The following is a 20,385-nucleotide window of genomic DNA, read 5'->3' as shown; positions in this document are numbered from 1 at the left end:
AAATAAAAGAGCTTGGTCTGTACCAGCTCTATATGGAGAGTGTCCTGAGGCAACTTCTGTTGTGATTTGGCGCTATACAAATAAAATTGAATTGAATTGAATTGAATTGAATTGAATTGAATTGAATTGAATTGAATGTTGTCACAGACTTCTTTTAAGTGCTCAGAGGCAGAGCTCAACCAATTTAAGTTAAAATTGCCAAGTACAATCAGCTCTGAATCTTTAAAAGTTGCCAAAAGGTCAGCTATCTCATTAATAGCAGAAGAGGGAGCAGTAGGTGGTCTGTATATACCAACCACAACAATAGAATTATTTTGTGCTATAGACACTTTCAGTGCCAAGAGCTCAAAAGATTTGTGTACTGAGACTGCTTTCAGAACAGTACAAGTAAAACGAGTTCTTGAATAAATGGCCACACCTCCTCCTCTGGTATTTCTGTCTATTCTGAATAGGTTATAATCATCCAAGGCCTCCTCAGGATCACGTACAGTGCATCTTAACCAAGTTTCAGATAAAACCACAATATCAGGATTTGTATGAGTTATTAAAATTTTCAGCTGATCCAGCTTCTCATGCTGAGTAATGCTCCTAATATTTAAGTGAATTAAACCCAGCCCTCTCCTATTCTTAAAATCTAAAGGAGTAAGGGATGGGCAAGGAACAAATTCGGACTTCAGAGAAGCACTGATTGGAGGAACTCGTATTGGTCTTGAAACCACCTGAGCACAAGGGGGAGCTGGTGAGACAGTACCTGATTGGGATGACAACAGTGGTGCGAGAGGTTGGGCGGTGGTTGGTGACCGGTAATGACCTGTGATGAGCACACCTGGTCATTTGAGGAGGTGGCAGGCCACAGTCAAACTGTCGGAGCATTTAAAACGGAGTAAAATATGTTGTCCGTTAATATACGTGAACCCAGCCTGCTGGGATGGATACCATCTCGCCAGTAAAAGGAAGAACGATTCCAAAAGAGGTTAAAATTGTCAATAAAAACCATCCTGTGTGCTGCACTGGCAGACTGGAGCCATGTGTGAAGGCTAAGGATCCTGCTGAAACGGCCGATGCGTTGGCCCAGTGGGGACAGAGGTCTGGAAATGAAAACATGCTTTCCACAATCTTTCAGCGCAAAGGAGCCTGCTAAAATCCATCCATCTATCCATCCATTTTCTCCTGCTTATGCGGGGCCGAGTCGCGGGGGGAGCAGTCTGAGCAGGGACGCCCAGACTTCCCTCTCCCTGAGTGGAAGGAGTGGAAGCATCAGCCGAGCAGGGAGCCATGGCCTCAAGCTCCTTACTGGTGGCAGAGACTTGTGCAGGGCCGAAGATGATAGTGTCCAGGTGTCTCTCAGCTTCCTGGATTTTGTAAAGAGTGGAGATCCAGTGGAGTGGAGTGGAGCTAGACGGCGAGGTAAGTGGAGCCATGGCAACTGCTAACACGGGCACAGCTATTAAAACACAATTGCCGTGTCCTCCCTAATAATATCTCCACCCAGCTTCCACCTTTGTTCAGTTACGGATTCACTGAGTTGGAAAGCCAAAGTGAACACTCACAACAGAGTTTTAATCCGTGTTTTCACTTGATTTACCCAGGTTAGTTTTTCCTACCGCAACAGATAGCAACCACAACCAGTAGCAACCGGAACCGGAGATGCATGATGCATATGTGTTCGCAGCCACCAGCAGTGACAGCACTGCACAGCCACAGACAACAATAAAAATCAACAACATCGCAATATCAGCACTGATTGATTCGGGAGCTACAGCAAATGTTATCAGTGAGTCAACTCTCCGCACAGTGAGACCACGCACACAGCTCACCCCTGCAACCATCAAAATATGCCCCTACGGCTGCACCAAACTGCTGCCCATAGTTGGAGCGTTCACATGCAACACAGAGGCAGGAAATAAAATGACTATAAGTACATTCTACGTGATGAAAGGTGATGGCTGCACACTGGTAGGCTATGACACAGCCAATGAATTAGGCCTCATCAAAATAATTAACAGTGTGTCATCCCCCAGCAGCCAAACAGTTGCAGATGAGCTAGTGGACAGTTACCCAGAGCTGTTCCAAGGCATCGGCAAGTTAAAGGACTTCCAAGTAAAGGTCCACATTAACAATGACATTCAGCTTACCTGTCAACCACACAGGAGAGTGCCATTTCACATCAGACAGAAAGTTGAGAATGAGCTGAAAAAGCTAGGGGACGATGACATCATTGAGACAGGCCCTACGCCATGGATCTCCCCCGGATAAAGTGAGAGTCTGCAGAGATATCTATCTATCTATCTATCTATCTATCTATCTATCTATCTATCTATCTATCTATCTATCTATCTATCTATCTATCTATCTTCTCCCACTTCATCCAGGGGGCAGCAGTCTGAGCAGGGACACTGCCTCTAGCTCTTCCGGGGGCATCCCGAGGCATTCCCAGGCCAGCCGAGTGATATAGTCACCCCAGCGTGTCCTGGGTCTTCCCCAGGGCCTCCTCCCAGTGGGACATGCCTGGAACACCTCCCTAGGGAGGCGTCCAGGGGGCATCCGATAAAGATGCCCGAGCCACCTCAGCTGACTCCTCTCGATGTGGAGGAGCAGCGACTCTACTCTGAGCTCCTCCCGGGTGACAGAGCTCCTCATCCTATCTCTAAGGAAGCGCCCCACCACCCTTCGGAGGAAACTCATTTCAGCCGTGTGTTCTTTCGGTCATAACCCAAAGTTCATGACCATAGGTGAGGGTAGGAACGTGAACAGGATTCCAAGATACTGAAACTCCTCCACTTGAGGCAGGAACTCTCCCCCAACCTGGAGGGAGCAAGCCACCGTTTTTCCGGTCAAGAACCATGGCCTCGGACTTGGAGGTGCTGACTCTCATCCCAGCTGCTTCACACTCGGCTGCGAACCCCCCCAGTGTAAGCTGAAGGTCCTGGCTTTCCCAGGGAGGCCGAGGAGTGTGATCCCCCGATAGTTGGAACACACCCTCCGGTCCCCCTTTTTAAAAAGAGTGACCACCACCCCAGTCTGCCAGTCCAGAGGCACCGTCCCCGCCTGCCACGCGATGTTGCAGAGGCGTGTCAACCAAGACAGCCCTACAACAATCAGAGACTTGAGGTACTCAGGGCGGATCTCATCCACCCCTGGTGCTTTGCCACCGAGGAGCTTGCAGTGACTTCTGCCCCGGTGATGGATGAATCGGCCTCAGAGTCCTCAGTCTCTGCTTCCTCTACAGAAGACATGTGGGATTGAGGAGATCCTCGAACTATTCCTTCCACTGCCCGACAATATCCTCAGTCGAGGTCAACAGCTCCCCACCTCCACTGTAAACAGTGTTGACAAAAAGCTGCTTCCCCGTCCTGAGGCGCCGAATGGTTTGCCAGAATTTCTTTGAGGCCGACCGGTAGTCCTCCTCCAGGGTCTCCCCGATCTCCTCCCAGACCCGAGTTTTTGCTTCCCCCAGCACAACAATGGAGTCCCCGGTAGGAGCACTTTCCAGTGCCCCTCCCAGGGACTCCAAGAAGGCCGGGTACTCTACACTGCTGTTCGGCCCATAGGCCAAACAACAGTGAAAGACCTATCCCCAACCCGAAGGAAGCAACCCTCTCGTTCAGCGGGGAGAACTCCAACACATGGCGGCTGAGCTGGGGGGCTATAAGCAAGCCCACACCAGCTCACCGCCACTCACCGCGGGCAACTCCAGAGTAGAAGAGAGTCAAGCCTCTCTCAAGGAGTTGGGTTCCAGAGCCCAGACTGTGCGTGGAGGTGAGTCCAACTATCTCTAGCCATTACTGCTCAACCTCCCGCACTAGCTCAGGCTCTTCCCCCCAGTGAGGTAACATTCTATGTCCCCATAGCCAGAGTCGTCGTCCAGGGTTTGGGTTGTTGGGGCCCCCACCCACGACTGCCACCCATAACACAATGCACCGGCCCCTTCTGATCCTCCCTGCAGTTGGTGGGCCTACCGAGGATGGGCCCACGTCGCTCCTTCGGTCTGCCTGCGAGCCCCAACCCCAGGCCTTGCTCCAGGGTGGGGCCCCGGTGACATCAATCCGGGCGACAAACGCTTCCTTGTTTGATTCTCGGTCATAGGGGCTTTTGAACCACTCTTAGTCTGACCCGTCACCTAGAACCTGTTTGCCTTGGGAGACCCTACCAGGGGCATTAAGCCCCGGACAACATAGCCTCTAGGATCATTTGGGTACTCAAACTCCTCCACCACGGTAAGGTGTAGGTTCAAGGAGGAGTCTCTCTCTCTCTCTCTCTATATATATATATATATTATAGACACAAATGCTGTTTTTCCTTTGGTACAAGGAAGAAATTAATTCAAGTGATGTTTTTACTAGCAGTTGATTCTGGTAATATTTTACATCTGCATGCAAATGATTCTCGTTTGAAAATGTTAGACTCAGTGCGTGCACTTCAGTTTGTCTTTGGTTCAGGTTTCAGCACACATCATTGCAGTGTGTGATGATGTATGTCATTCCTTGAACCTGCACCGTCTTTGCAAGTGCTTTCAGACACAAACACATTCAAGGACTATTTGACCACTGAATGTGCATGCCCTGTTCCTGAACACACTAATTCATTGTCTGAGGAAACTTGCTGTTTGCTTTAGGTCTTTAGATGAAGCTTTTATGCTGCTGTCTTGACCAGGACTCCCTTACGATAGAGATTTTGAATGGAATATTCCTGGTTAAACAGAATAAAATAGAACCATTATATATATAACCATTTCCTGTCTTAATGTTTTTTTTACCTTCCACTTTTTTGGAAATTATTTATACAAACAAGTGCTTGGTACCTATATTACTAAGACTGAGTGGAGAAACCTTAACAGTGGAGCGATGAAAAGAATCAAGACACAAACATGACGGTTTAAAAATGTGTATTGGATCAATGTCTTGCAGAATTACATTCATAGACAAATAGAAATGAATTGTTTCAATAGAGTAATGTAACTGAAAACACGTACATTTCTTTCAACCATTATGACTTTTTTTAACTTGAGACCATCTGCGAAGATGGTTCAGGATACAGGAAGGATGAAGGAAAAGTCAAGAAGTGAAACCAGAAGAAAAACAAGACAAAAACAAAAATAACGGAAATTATTTCAAAACAGCATATGCGGTAGAAGGTTCTGTGAACAACAGGAAGTTGAGCAGGTTGTCTGCACCAGGTCTTTATCTATTACCAGTGACTCAACAGTGTAGCACCAATACAATGTTGGGTGCATTTTAATGTACAGTATAACACCCAGTATTGCAAATCCTAATGGTACACCACTCATGTTACCATTTAATGTTGTGCAGCCATTAATAATAAATGGGAAGAACTGAAAATAATAGAGACGTCCTTGCAAGTCACCATTGCACTGAAACACAGAATCTCACAACAGACCATGTTCATGATGTACACAGCTCCCTGGATGATTTTTTTTAAGGTCTCCAGTTAAGACATGTCCAATTGAATCTAGTGGCACAATCAAGTCTGAAAAGCAGCAGCCCTGGAAAAGTGTAAGATTTACAGAGAGAGATGACACAATACATACACAATGTCCAGGAAGACATGACAACGTGTGACCTCAGCCACAACTTCAAAACTGTGAAGTCTCCAGAGGGTAAAGTATAAGATGGTGAGTTATGATCTAAGAAAAGACTACTTTCATAGAAAGGCTACAAAGATAAGTTATGAATACGAAGAAAGAAAGACACTCCAAATATGAACATGTTCTCTGAAAGTGTAACGACTGTTTGGTGCCAGTTCTGGCTGTACTTTTTTCAACAGTATTCCCCATACTACACCCGAGTTTCAGTACGCATACCAAAACAATAGTTTTTTGATACCCTTTGAGGATTACTACATTTCTTTCTCATTTAATTAAAAAAGAAAGAGGTGTTAAAAAAGAATGAGCATTGACACCAATCCAGGAAGCTTTCAGCTACATTATGAACACGTCCATCTAAGAAAAATTAGGTCTGCTTTATATCACTAAGTGCTTATTAAGCCTATTAAATAATGTGGCTGGTGTGTATTTGGCTGATCAAGAAATGATCAAAAATGTGTTAGAATTAAAAAACCTTGTTCTAAAAAATAACATATACACCCTGTGCTTTAAGGTATTCCCGATTCCCATTAATTGTGGTGTCGCACTTGACAGATCTGTTAACAAAGATCACATTCTGAGATGAGAGCAAACTAATATACAGATGATTTGTTTTCATTGCATACAGTTTAAAAAGGACAGACTCTCTGTCCAACACCTCGCGTTTCACTTTGTCAAAGTTTTTCACCACAGAGACACTTTGATCATCATGTTTTATCAATTCATAGTTGTTCCTGGTGCATATTGAGCGAGTGTTGTATTAAGACCCACACAAATCCTCATGCTCTCACAGATGCACTCTGACTTAACTGATGGCATAAAAAAGACCCCCCCCGAAACACACACACACACTTTCCAGAAAAACACCCAACAATCTGCCACGCATAGTCCTCCCTCATATGCAAACCTGTATTACCAGTGGTAACAGCTAGTTCTGAAGAAGAGCACTTGGAAACATCATGAAGGAACTGTATGGCTTCTCATAAGACCATAAAAAAGAGGATGTTAAAAATAGTTGGTGGTTTACAGTCTGAAAAAGCAGCAGTAGTTGTTTATAGGCCATCCGAGGGCACTATACAGTCCTGATTTTGTTGTTGAGTTGTGCTGATGACTATGTGAGGTACTGCAGTCCAGTCTGATACAGTACAGCCAGTGTTGCCAAGCATTGCCTGTAGTGTGAATGAACAGGGTTTCTATAGAATAACATGGCCACCAGCTGAGACACTTGGATCCTGATGGGACCAAAACCTCATCAAAGATGAAGGTTCTGGTCATTTTATAGCTGTAAGGGATGTGGCCATGGTGTTCATGCCTCGTGTTTTTGTGTGTTTTTGTGTGTGTGGCAGAAGTGCTGTCACTCTCTTATGCTAGCAGAGTAGGAGAACTGGGGGAAATGTGCTTGCTGGCTGGGGTCCTCACAGTCCAGACTGTTATCTGTAAGAAGACAGCAGAAATCACTTGTCACATTCCAGCCAAGAAACCAGACCATAATCATGGACAGTGGTGGATCAAGTCATGCCAAGTGCACTGACAGTGTCGCCGTTGAAAGATCTACCAGGTCTGGGGATACTTACACTTGTCTGGAGGAGTGAGTGTGATGGTCTGCGCTGTGAACTCCTCATCAAAGTACCGGGTATCTGTCTCCGATGTCACTTGTGGTCTGAAGAGTGGGGTGAGCTGATGCAGGAAGGGGAGAAGATTGGTTAACTAGCCATTCGGTTTGGTTACATCCTGGATTTATTAAGTGACAATATGTAGACAAGGGTGTGACAGGCATTGGTCACATACTGCATGTGCATACCTGAAATACCAAAACATACCCACAGAGGGCAGGTCTGGGCCATATTCATCCCTCACTAACACTGAGATATCTTCTTGAGAACATTTAATTTTTCTCAACATCAATCTAACTAAACATGGCTACACTCAATTAGGGCTGTAAGAGTTGCCAAAAATGACATTCGATTATTCCTTCTAAAAAAATATATTTTTGTGCATTATGTCCATAACAGGACAAACCAATGCAGAGAGACATGCTACTTGTTTAAGTATATATATTTCAACATAAACATGGCAATTTTTGTAGATTGGTTAAGTCATTGAACTAGTGCATTGCAGCCAGCAGCTGCTAAATGGGCTGCAATGCAATCCCTGTGGTCATTTGTGCCAATATATGTCCACTAAAAGTGTTTGTTTTTGCCACCAACAGGCTCAGATTGTTAATCTAAGTGTCTGATGACATTATAGAAAAGATCCCTACAGAGATGGACCTTTCGTTAAAGAATAAGCTCCTTTTCCATTAACTAGAAACAGCCGGTATATCACTCTCACCAAAGCCACCGGACTCTAAAGAAATTATCATTGTAAAACTATTCATTCAAACCCGACAGAAAATAAAATGAACCAAAGCCTTTTTCTTCACGTTCCACTGTCCTAGCAATCAGTCTGCTGGCTTCAATCAAGCACATAGAGTACTTTGTTTAGGTTTTACTAAAGCATTAAATATAGCCACCATCAGTTGACACAAAGGATCAATAACCACAGACTCACTACTCAGTCAGTGTAAGAATTAAAAAAAACAAAACAAAACAAAACAAAAGAAAATTCAGACTCAACTCAGAAAACAAACATATCTGACACATGGCAAACTTATATAAATGATGGGAGAAAAGAATGCTTTCTTTTAATTCTAACTCCAGAGATGAATTTAATCTATTGTTTTTTCAGTCCCTTACACTTTCCAGCAGCCCAATTCACAACCCTGAGAGGATCTTTAAAGATATAAGCACTTTATCTCCGTTCAACTGAGGGCGTGAGCTGATAATTAATAAAGTCGGATTTAAGTTTCTGACATTTCAGATATGAGGGCTGAAGAAACATTTCTGTGACTAAAAAGCCAACTTCACTTTCACTTCCTGCAGCTTCATGATGTCTTACCTTCTTCTGTACCACATCCTGCCAGTTGATGGTGGTGAAAAACTTGTGACTCATTACTTCTTTGGCATCATTGGGACCACCACCTAACCTGTCAGTTCAAATAAGCCAATGTGAGAATTCAGTAGACATTTCAAAAAGGAATACGCACACAGGACCAGTATGGTTAAATACCTCTGTTTGGGGTCCTTCTTTAGCAGGCCAGCCAACAAGGACTTGGCCTCAGGTGACAAGTTCCTGGGGAAGCGGATCTCCTCCATGAGGATGAGCTCAAACAAACGCTCATGGTCCTGGTTGTAGAAAGGCAGACGGCCACACATCATCTCGTACATGACTACACCCAGACCCCACCAGTCCACTGCCCGGCCGTAGTCATTATCTTCTAAGACCTGAGGAACAGATATTTGCCTGATTAAGATTTGTCAGCAATGTCAGTAAGAACAAACGTTTATATTACACACCACTTCACTGCACACCTCACTGGCCTAAATCTGTACTTCTCTGCCGAATTTTGGACGATCACTTTGTGTGAGTAAAATCAATTCCGCATCATCATGTTTAATGGTGGGTTCCATTTGATCTGCAAAGTCTGAATTTCCAGTATCCCAGTGGGAAATTCCACATGGATCGCTGCCTGAAGTTGGCTTTCTGACTCAGAAAGTCAGAAGAACCTCACCAATCCTGGCACCAATCAAAGATGGCTGCTCTGCATATCAACAAGCAAAAGCTAAAGTAATAAAATGTTTATTAGCACTTCTACCTTATTTGCGTCCCATTAAATCAGTCATACACAGATTACTGTCTAACGTCTACTCTGGACGTCACAACAGTGTTTGTATGCACAAAATGAAAAATGATGCATTGTCGTCCTTGCTTTCCATCTCGGTTTTCGGACTTGGTGTACTGGAGCGCTGTCAACCCGGGTGTGTCTTTATGTCTGTGTGTGTGTGTGTGTCAGGGTGTGACTGCTTGTGTACAGACCACACACTATTCAATATGTGCCACCTGGTCAGTTTCAGTGCCTTACCTCAGGTGCCAGATATTCAGGAGTTCCACAGAAGGTTTTCATGGTAGCGTCAGGGGTAATGCCTTCTTTACAAAGACCAAAATCAGTGATTTTGATGTGGCCATCTTTGTCCAGCATCAGATTCTCCAGCTGAGAGAAAGAGTAAAATAAGATTCACATTAGATATGAGTCTAATCATCATGGACAAAACTACAGATTGGGTGCTTGGAATTCATTAGGTTTTCAAACATAATGAATAATTTCATCGGGTGATCAATACTCAGCCGTCAAGAATTCATTGAGTACGTGCTGAGATTTGTTTCTGTTACTTAGTTAAACTATTGACTGGTCTGTAGTGTTAGGCTAGTCTTAAAGTTGCTCTCAGATTAGTCTAATGTAAGTTAGTTTAAGACAGACTCAATTTAATCCTAAAAAGTTAACCACTCTCCTAAGACCCACGATTCTATGGTACGAATCACCAATTGCACCAAATGACAAAAAAGAGAAATATTTTTCTTTGTGGTTGGCTAACACTGCTGTGGAGTGGGTAAACAAAACGAAAGAGTTTTTCAAGAACTCCTTGGGCTTTACCGTAACCTGGCTTGGTGTTAGTGTGGCATTACAACAGCTCGCTGACCAGTAACATGGAGCATAAACACTCACACTCGCTGCTCATTGTTTCTGAGGACCTTGGCTTCATCCACAGCAATACATTTTCATTTTAAAACAGTTTCAAAGCAAAAACTCCAAACAAGCAAAATCTCCATTCAGGTGAACATTTTAGTTGCCAAGCAGAAATAATCTCTGTCCAGAATAAGGCATCTGAAAATGCATATCACATTACCATCTACATAGACTGGGCACATATAGGCAGTAGAAGCATAATAAAATGCAGAATTTAACTGCACAACAGCTGCTAGCATAGACAACAAGTTCAGAAATGACTGTAATTGTTATCCATGTTAAATTGACTGTTAGTAGTCATGACGCATAGACATGCCATTTGATTTCTTATGGAAATGGGTCATGTGATAAGGGCCTGATGAATAAGAGAAAGACACGTCATGACAATAAGACCCAATCAGAAAGAGAACTTGGGTGTGTGACTGTTTCCAGTCGTCTCTATAGCCATGCATCCATACTACAGGACAATACCAGAGTGTTCAAACTAAAACAAGGTGACTTCCAGAAGTCTCCATTTCAGAGGTTCTACCAAAATACAGACAGGACATCCCACCAGCAATAATAACACTCTAGGCCATTGCTACACCATATTAAAGTTGAAAAAGCTGGGACACTGCATAAAACAAATGATCTGGAGTTCATTTTCTGTCTTTATTATGCAGTCAAACAGTTTAGGTTTGAGAGCAAAACTTTCCACACTGCAATCAAAGAAAAAATATTGCAGGTAAAATCATTTTGAGATAAAGATGTGTTCATGCAAAACAGAGTCTTTTGTTCACAAACCCAAAACTTTCACTTGCGAATCCAAAAGTTTTACTTGTAAATGCAAAAGTTTTGCTTGTTGTTGAGTTTTGAATCTTCTGGGGAGGACCTACGCTGAAAGATGTAAGACACATCTCTATTGCCTCCGTGCATAACTATAGTCATATGAGTTTCCTGGTTTGTTGCTGAGCCTGTGTTATCAACAAGGACGTATCTATTGTAATGCCTGCAAGTTTACCATGGATAAATATCGACAACATGCACACAACTGTAGACACACTTTCACTTGCACCTACCAGCCAATGGAAGAAAGGTTTCAAGTTGTACTTATTAAGTTAGGTCAACAAATACACTGATTGAACGTGTGTAGAGACAGTGACACAATCCCAGTGATAAAAGAGAACAGACCTCTTTTTTTCTCTAATGTTGAGAGTTATGTCTGGTATTTCCTGAGCTCTGGAGTAAAGAGATGGAAATTAATAAAGCAATGTTCATATTTTTAATGGACTAAAAAGATGATCAAGAGAAATGGAATTTTCATTTTCAGTAACTTTTAAACAAAGTCAGTACAATTAAATTTACCAAAGCAGACACATGCAGGTTATGCTAAAATGGCTTTATTTGACCTTGTCAAAATAAGTTAGTAATTCATAACAAACTCACAACACAGACAATAGTTCATACTCCTGTGAAGCGGTAAACTGTACCTGTAGGATTTAGCAGGTGAGTTGGTTAACAGGGTTATGTTATGATATAACATAAAGGATAGAGAACAACCTTTAAGGTGTGTGGTTAGGGCTGCCACTGCAGATTCTTTTCAATATAATTTATAATCAATATTATTTTTATATTCCTATTAAAAAAAGAACGGAAAATGTCCATCACAAGTTGCTTAATGCCAAAGGGACATACTTTAAAGGTTTGTCTGACCAACAGTATAAAATCAAATACATTTAGTTCACAGTAAATGTCAAAAACATTAAATTTCTCTACATGGACCTTTAAAAGAGCAATGGACTGGGTGTCAGGAACGTCACACATTGAAATTAGGTTTCTTTTAGACAGAAAGGCAGGCAGATGATTGTTGCCAGGGACAAGGTCATCTATTAAAAAGCCCTTAATGATCATAATAGCTATGACGTCAGGGGACAGGTAAGGTATGATGCCTGACTGCCTGAAGATCTCTTTATCACTCACGGAGATGGTGGAATCCTACAAGTACCTGGGTGTTCCCCCTGAACAATAAACTGGACAGAGCTGACAATATGAGTGCACTTTATGAGAATGGCCAGGACAGATTATCTGCTGAGGACACCCAGGTCTTCTGGAATGTAGGGGGCACTCTTGAGGACATTTTTTTTGGCTCTGTGGTGGCCCCAACCATGTTCTATGGAGTGGTCTGTCTGTTTTACTTATTCATCATGTCTTGCTTTTTTCTTAACTGATGTTTCTTACTATTACACTATCCCCTTTCCTCCTGTGGGGTTGATAAAGGATTATTTTCTCATCTTCTTAGCTGTACGTCTATTCCTGTGATAGTACTTTGAGAGCAATAAAAAAAAAAAACCTAAGTCAAATTCCTTGTACATGTACACATACTTGGCCAATAAAGCTGATTCTGATTCTGAAATCTGGCCATACAACCTGCAACTGACGTCACAATGGAGCACTTCCCTTCAGCAGCACATGCTGATTCCACTAGAAGCCAGAAGTGAAAATGTTTCTGTCATTTCTGAACTACAGGGGCTTCAATTCTATTCAACTAGGATGTTGCCGTCTTTATTAAACTGATGAACATGTCCTGGTAAAATCTAAAAGAACTCATCAAATAATTTCTCTGAAGACAAGATATAAACCCTGTACAGATACTATATGATTGAGAACTGACAGATATATCTGAATTTACCTTCAGATCACGATAAACAACGTCACGTGAATGGAGGTACTCGAGCGCTGATACAATCTCAGCACCGTAGAAGCGTGCCCGGTCTTCTGTGAACACTCGTTCCCGTGACAGGTGGAAAAAGAGCTGAAAGAGGTGAAAGTAGATGGAGAGCAAACACCTGTTAGTGGTCTGTTTAAGTGTGCACAGCAGGCTGTTGGCACCAAATGACATTAGTGTATCCCCATGTGGCTGTAACCTATATATGTTAGGTCTCACCTCGCCTCCATTGGCGTATTCCATAACAAAACAGAGTCGATCATTGGTTTGGAAGGCATATTTCAGCGTCTGGAGGAGAAAATGAATCATGAAAAGTCAGAGGATCAATTAAATTATTACATTTCTTCCCAAGGGAGAAGTGAATGTCACATTTCATAGCAATCAATCCAGTAGTTTTTCAGTCTGAACTAAAGTGGTGCGCCAACTGACACTGCCCTCACTACAGCTACGCTATGCTGCCAGTGTGGCTAAAAGACATTGTGTGCAAGCAAAACACTTGGTGAGCCAAGTGTTGGTGTTGGTGAAATCATCCAACCAGGGCACAGCACTGAGAGCTTTCAGACTGACCTGAGGACCATTTGGCTCATAAAAAAGTAAACTGTTAAGTGAGCACTGGCTGCTCTATCTGAGACAGCGCTGCACATACTAGCAGAGCTCCTACAGAGCTCTACTATCAAGAGGGTTATTTGTACGGAAGTGTTCTCACCGTGAGGAAGGGATGCCGTGTGTTTTGTAACACTCTGCTCTCTGTAACTGTGTGGGCCACCTCGTCCTGTCAACAAACACATTATTGTCAGACACATTGAAAACACATAAAACAAAATGTAAAGCTTTACTTACAGGGGCATGATCTCTGTGGCTCATATATACAGTAGCTGCATATTTTATTCTGCAACTCTGCTCTAGAATCAGCAATGGCCCCACGAGGCATCACTACTGCAGTACCAGCAGGTGGCACAATTTTCATTTCAATTCTTCCACACAGGAGTTGTTGTGTGCACTGATAACCACCAGGTGGCATCTGTGAGCAAGGTGGAACCCATGAAAACACCTCTGAGATGGCAAGCTTAACTGATGGCGAGGGAGATTTAACCACTTGGCTACAGTTCAGGAAAGTAAACATATCATTAGGAATTGAAGCAAATAAAAAACCCTGCTTTTTAATTAACTTCCAATTTATTAAAATACTTAAGACACAGCATTTTAAGTGAAAAAGCTGCTTTTGAACAGCTTCTCTATTGCCAGTTTGCTTATACATAATCTCTGCTATTTTCAATCTATGAAATGAATCTGATACTTTTATTGCAAGGTTTGACTCAATTTTTAGTCCTAAAAATTATTCAAGCGTCTATGTAACTTTTCAATGTATATGTTTTATTTATCTGACAACTTACAACTTTTGTTTTAAGTGAGCCTCTTATTACTTAACAGAGGAAAAACACATAAAGCAAATATTGCAACATTTTAGCCCATCTGAAATGGAAATGGGGAGCCAGACCCATGTTATCAGCAATCTTGTCAGAACACAGATTAGGTATTTGAGAATATTATGGCCTAACAAGAAATGTAGGCTATGGAAGATATGCCTACACAAATCATCTACCATCCACCTGGTTGCGTGACTCCTAAGTCTGCATCAACTTTATGAGAAGCTGAAGTGTATTAACATTAATTTCTAGTCTGGCATAATATTGCCATGCTTTAAATCAGGCCATCGCTACTATATTGATGCTCTGCTGCCCTCTAGTGTTCCTCCTTCTCACACACACTTCACAGCATTCATGGTATGAAGGTATGACATGAAGTTCCTCATGCCAGCAAAGCAGCCAAACGAAGTGAATACTGTGAATACCACACACACGCACGCACACGCGCACGAACGCAAGCACACACACACACGCGCGTGCGCGTGCACGCACACACACACACACACACACACACACACACACACACACACTTACTTACCTTGGCTATGATGACCTCTTTACGCAGTATTTTCATGGCATAATGTACTCCAGTGGACCTCTCTTTGACCAGAATCACCTTCCCAAACGTCCCCTTCCCAAGCAGCTTCAGGTACTCAAAGTCGCTCATGTTCTGTTATGTACACAAAGCCCAAGCTGTGAGAATTCATGTGGAAATCTAAAAAACTACCTCAGAAATCTTCAGACAGAGATTTGTTTTTCCTACCAAGTTCTACATTATATCATATACCTTTGCAGCCTTCAAAAATACTTTGGTGCCTGCTGTTTACTGTTCTTTTACAACTAATATGAAAAAGATTTTAATGTGTTTAGAAATGCTTGTATGAAACTGATATGTGTAAAAATAAGTTCTTTGCACATTCTTTCTTTCTCATAAGGGTCACTCAAGATGTTTTCACAACATTACCCTGCAAGGCAGCTGGAAACGCCATCTTGGCAGCCTTCAAGTTAGACACTTGTGGCCAGAGAACAGTCGGTTGGACGAATCAGTGTCCTATAAAGAACTTCTGGCAGCTACGGGCTCGGTTTAGGTGTTATGATGGCACGACTGTTCATTCAAAATCAAGAATGACTCTAGCTTTCCTAAACAGGTCAGCATAGATGCTACAAGATGCCACATCAACTTAAAAGGTGACATGTCAACGATGTGTTCACTCTTTTTTCTGCTGACCACAAGTGATGAAAAAAACAAAAAAAAACCCATCATGACAGCTTGAATATGAAACAAATATTGTGTTGAATGTATTAGTGTGATACAGTAGTTTTGAGAAAATGATCTCACTCCAAAGCCGCCTCAGGGTCTTTTGCTGGTTGCTGTTCAGGAAAACTCCTTGCACCAGATGGTGTAACATCACCAGTAATGGAATGTATTCTCTCATCCATCTCCATGACATCACGTCCCCTTACCATGTCCATTTTAGTCATGTGGCACTTTGCATTGGTAAGAGATTTTTTGGCATCTAATGTCATGGCACACCATTTCAAATTTATTTCTGTCACATTACTCTGCTGCAACGACACAGTGGTCATAATAGCTTCCAATTTTTTGGGGTCCCCCATATACTACTACTGACACTAAAAAATATATGATGGAGCCTCATGAACGCATGTCTCCTTGTGTGTAAGTGGCATTTGTTAGGTTAAAACAAGCATTTTAGGACAAGATCGTTGGAACAGTTGTCCAATCAAACCTCAAGGAAAGCAGTAAAAGAGGTTTACAGGAAGGAGACGAATGTTCTTGCATGAGGGCAAATGTGTGGCCAACGTGAGAGAAACGCTCTCTAAACATTTCTCTATGATGCATGCAACAGAACATGAGGCAGTCAGTGCAAAGTACTGCTGAAAAATTGAACATTCCCATGAACAAAACACATTTTTTAACATAATGTAAAAGTGTGTGTAGGAGAAAAGCTTCTCTGGGCTGGAGGCAGACAGGGAATTACAGAACTACTCTGAAAGAAACTCTACACTCAAAGTCAAATGTAAACAGAATATAAAAGAGGCAAAAATGTCACTGTGCTCTCTCTAGTGCCCTTAAGATATTGCTTCCTTGTTTGTATTTTCAAATGCCCTCGCAAGGAAAAAAATGTAACATTCTCTCACCACTTTGGAGCAGCTCTTTGATATAGCCACCTCCATCTCCTCCAGGCTGCTTTCGCTGGGTGAGCCAAACACATCCATTGGTTCCTCCTCCTCCTGTTCCCGCATCTTCAGACTATTTGCCACAGACTGGATTGCCCACATCCACTCCTCTCTGGGAGGCAAAAAAATCCCATAAAATTGCAAGGAATTCAATCAAACAAATACATCAAGTTTTGAAGAGTCTGTGACACACAGCGGACACTGAATGCCATTTATGGCATCACTTCAGACATTTTTACCATAGTTTGACACAACCCTAGTGGGAAAATGACCACCTGCTTGATACAACAGTTTAGTCTGTTTTCACCTCTCCTCATTGCTGTCCACATGAAAGGTGCGTTCAATGACAGTGGTCCACTGTAGGCAACGGATGACAAATGTGTTGGGTCGAGGTCTTTCAGTCTTCATTAACTGACATTCTGAGAAAAACACAATTAAGATCAGTGTTACAGGAAGGTGCTGAAGATTTAAACATTGCAGACAGAACTGATCCAACTGATTTACGAAGTAGAAAGCTACGGCTATGAAGAAAAGGCCATTGTTCAGACTTCAGGAGGACTGACCTGCCACAGAGAAGTTGTTGAGTGGTGGTAAAGTCTGGTCATTTAGATCAGGCTTCTCCTTGTAACCGATGAAGGAACCGTCACTCTTCAAGATGAAATACCTGGACCTCCATGTTTTAATATATTCACCTGGATCAGAAAAACAGATGCAATTTTGAGAATACTCAATAAATAGGAATATCACTAATAATTAATTACGTTAATAATTCTAGATGTTTATCAAATTGAACGAAAGGGTTTTCTTTTATAACACTGGTAGTGAAAAGCCTTTTTTCATTGTGAATAATCAGCATGATAATACCTTACTGATCAAGATGTGCCTTACCTCTTTTGTGGAGCCAGCCCTCTCTGACTATATTAACTTCATTCATGGTGAGAGATGTGTTTCAGAGAGGGTGAGGAACAGGAGGTTAGGGAGGGGAAGTGGATTGCTCTCTCAGCCCAGTCAAGTCTCAGTCACTGTTATCAAGATGTGAACAGCACCTGCTGAATGAAACAGGCAGTACAGAAATTGGACCATCTTCAAACGCTTCACAAGAGTAATAGAGTAGTTCTGACAGTCACCAGTAGTTAGAGTATATTTAACTCACTTTAAAAAGTAAAAGAAACACAATGCAATGATTTGAAATCGCTTTTTGCCTACATTCAAATGAATACAACACAAAGACAAGGGGACGGTTTACCACTGCATTGCATCACCTTTTCTTTTAACAACACTCAGTGAGCGTTTGGGAACCGAGGGCAATGATTGTTGAAGTACTGAAAGTGAAATTCTTTCCCATTCTTGCTTGACATAAGACTTCAGTTGCTCAATAGTCCATGGTTTGCTGTATTTTGCACTTCATAATGCGCCACACATTTTCAATGGGAGACTGATCTGGACAGCAAGTAGGCCAGTCGAGTACTTGAACTCTTTTACTTCCAAGCCACGCTCTTGGAACATGTGCAGAATGTCTTTTGGAATTGTCTTGAATAAGCAGGAATGTCTCTGTTGGGTGGCAGCATATGTTGCTCCAAAACATGGACGTATTGATGGTGCCTTCACAGAAATGCTACTTACCCATGCCATGGGCACTCACACACCCTCACACACAGATTCTGGCTTTTGATCTTTGCCCTGGTAACAATCTGGGGGGTCATTTTCCTCTTTAGAGAACACAAAGTCCAAGATTTCCAAAATCAATTTGAAATGTTCGGCCTTGCCCTTTAAGTCCAGACATTTCTCCAGATTCTTTGAAACATTTAATGATATTATAGGTTGTAAATTGAGAAATCCCTAAATTCCTTGCAAAGTGTGATAAAGAAGCCAACTTGTTCTTACACTCAGTCTTTAGTTGTCCATTTTGCAACTTATTTGAAATGTGTTGCTGACCCAAGTTTTTTGGAATCAGGGTTGTACTCTTAAAGGCTTTCAGAGCTGCACAGCCCCTCTGTGAAGTGAAGTCACACAGGCAAGCCGTATGATATAATGCTATTAAAACAGCACATAAGACTGCAGCTAAGTCTAGTTTTCATTATCAGTTACTATGTGACAGTTTTTGAATGATCAATCAATCGTTTACTAATCTATGAAATGTCAAAATATATTGAAAAATCACTAGTTCTGATAGCACATGGTGACATCTTCAAATGTCTGAACTGAAAATAAAATAGAAACACACCTATAAGAAGTAAATCTGCATATTCAAGATGTGGACACCAGATAGTATTTGTCATTACTGTTTGACTTAATAATCATAATGATTATTGGATTGTCGCATTGCGGCCATTTTCTTTCTTCTTTTTTTTCTTTGTAAGTATTAAAACTTCACAATTTCAGTTATGGTGCATGTTGTCTAATCGTGACGACTAGTGTTAACAAAAGAGTCAGAAATTAAGCTGTTTGATGTTCACTCGTACGGACGAAACACGTGACCCAACTCTGCTCATAAACCATTAATAAACAAACCTGGTGACGCTTGTTTGCAAAGTTTAGTGATGCGTGTGAAAAACAACTCACTTCTGAATAGCCATGGGTCACATTTCGTTTCGGTATTGCTGGTTTACGTTAAACACATTATAAAGCAGTTAGCAACTCAAAATTCAGCATCGGCTCATATTCCTGCTGCCTGACACCAATGGCAAACAGCCGGAGTCCGACTGGATTTCGAGTTATTATTGATGTCAAAAGCCATTTGATATATGAACTATATGCAGAAACGAGCGAAACGTTACAGAAAAAAAGTTAAAGCACCTCTGCAAATAGTGTACAACATTATAGACACGCAAGTTCTACTTTTACCACGAGCTTCGCTTGTGATCTGGCCATCGAACAGAAAAGGGAAACTTATGGGAATAAGTCAAAGGTAAAGCTAAACGTGAAATTAACATTTACTACAAAACATATGCCTGAAATCAATTAACTAAGTTACACAGAGGAAAATTTTATGCATTAGCAAAGCTAGTTCAATTTTCGAACTTCCGAATCAAATCACAGTATTAAAGTAGTTATAGCTAATCTTGTTGTTGTTGTTATCGTTGATATTGTTGTTATTGGCTGTTACCTGGGCTAGCACTGAACGTTCGCAATTAACAGTGGCAAGTTAATTAACTTTCAACGAACCTTTGACGGGAGATTAAGTTAGGTAACGTTAACGTAAACCTAGTTAGTAGCCAAATAACCCAACCAATACCTGACACTGAATCTATATCTTCTGAGCACGCAAGCCAACACACAAGATTTCTGAACTTCAAGCGACTTAGCTAACATACGTGTCATCTAAAGTTAACTTTCAGTGGGGAGTAAAGTTAACTTTACTAATTAACGTCAAAGTTCAGTGTCACATATAACGCCAACTTCGTGTTTTTCAGACGCTGACATACACTACGGTTTTCATACGCTACTTTTAGTGAGTTTACCACTGTAGTAATGTTACTAACAATTGCTTGACTACCATAAGTTGTAAATGTCTGTTTATTATTAGTAAACACTGTGTTACGTTACCGATCATATGCCTTCTTGTAGGTTACTGGTGTATGTTAGCCTTGCTAATAGCGAGGTAATTAAATAAATATTCTTGTTAGCTATGAGTTATTGATCCCTCCACTTCTCTCATAACCCGATTCCTTTTACATTACATGATATAACAACAAGACTTAACGCACATTTTTGTGACTTTATCCCACGTTGCTCTCGTTTCAATGCAGTTTTGACAGGCTAGATCCAGCGCAGGCCATCCAACCAGGAAAACACCATGGCCTTTCTTCTTCTTCATGAGAAGTTGGTC

General features: G+C 41.8%; 1 protein-coding gene across 2 annotated transcripts; it reads right to left on the bottom strand.

Moving 5' to 3' along the window:
• Positions 1-4,868: 4,868 nt before the first annotated feature.
• On the bottom strand, positions 4,869-20,385 carry LOC139344545 (RAC-beta serine/threonine-protein kinase-like). Of its 2 annotated transcripts, none has more exons than XM_070982825.1 (14): positions 20,264-20,385; positions 17,445-17,605; positions 17,120-17,248; positions 16,864-16,975; positions 16,518-16,668; positions 14,896-15,027; positions 13,637-13,702; positions 13,150-13,218; positions 12,895-13,017; positions 9,564-9,692; positions 8,711-8,925; positions 8,540-8,627; positions 7,177-7,279; positions 4,869-7,036 (listed from the first exon to the last, which is right to left on the bottom strand). In XM_070982825.1, exons 2-14 carry the CDS (start codon positions 17,488-17,490, stop codon positions 6,957-6,959), a joined length of 1,443 nt encoding a protein of 480 aa, XP_070838926.1. In that variant the 5' UTR covers positions 17,491-17,605; positions 20,264-20,385; the 3' UTR covers positions 4,869-6,956. The 2 variants fall into 2 exon arrangements, with proteins under 2 accessions (XP_070838926.1, XP_070838927.1); XM_070982826.1 differs by having other exon boundaries at positions 4,870-7,036; positions 17,445-17,602; positions 20,264-20,351.

This window comes from Chaetodon trifascialis, chromosome 16 (genome assembly GCF_039877785.1).
Source record: "Chaetodon trifascialis isolate fChaTrf1 chromosome 16, fChaTrf1.hap1, whole genome shotgun sequence".
NCBI lineage: Eukaryota > Metazoa > Chordata > Actinopteri > Chaetodontiformes > Chaetodontidae > Chaetodon > Chaetodon trifascialis.
The sequence above is the reverse complement of the archived record's forward strand: the minus strand, read 5'-3'. Positions and strand labels throughout refer to the sequence as shown.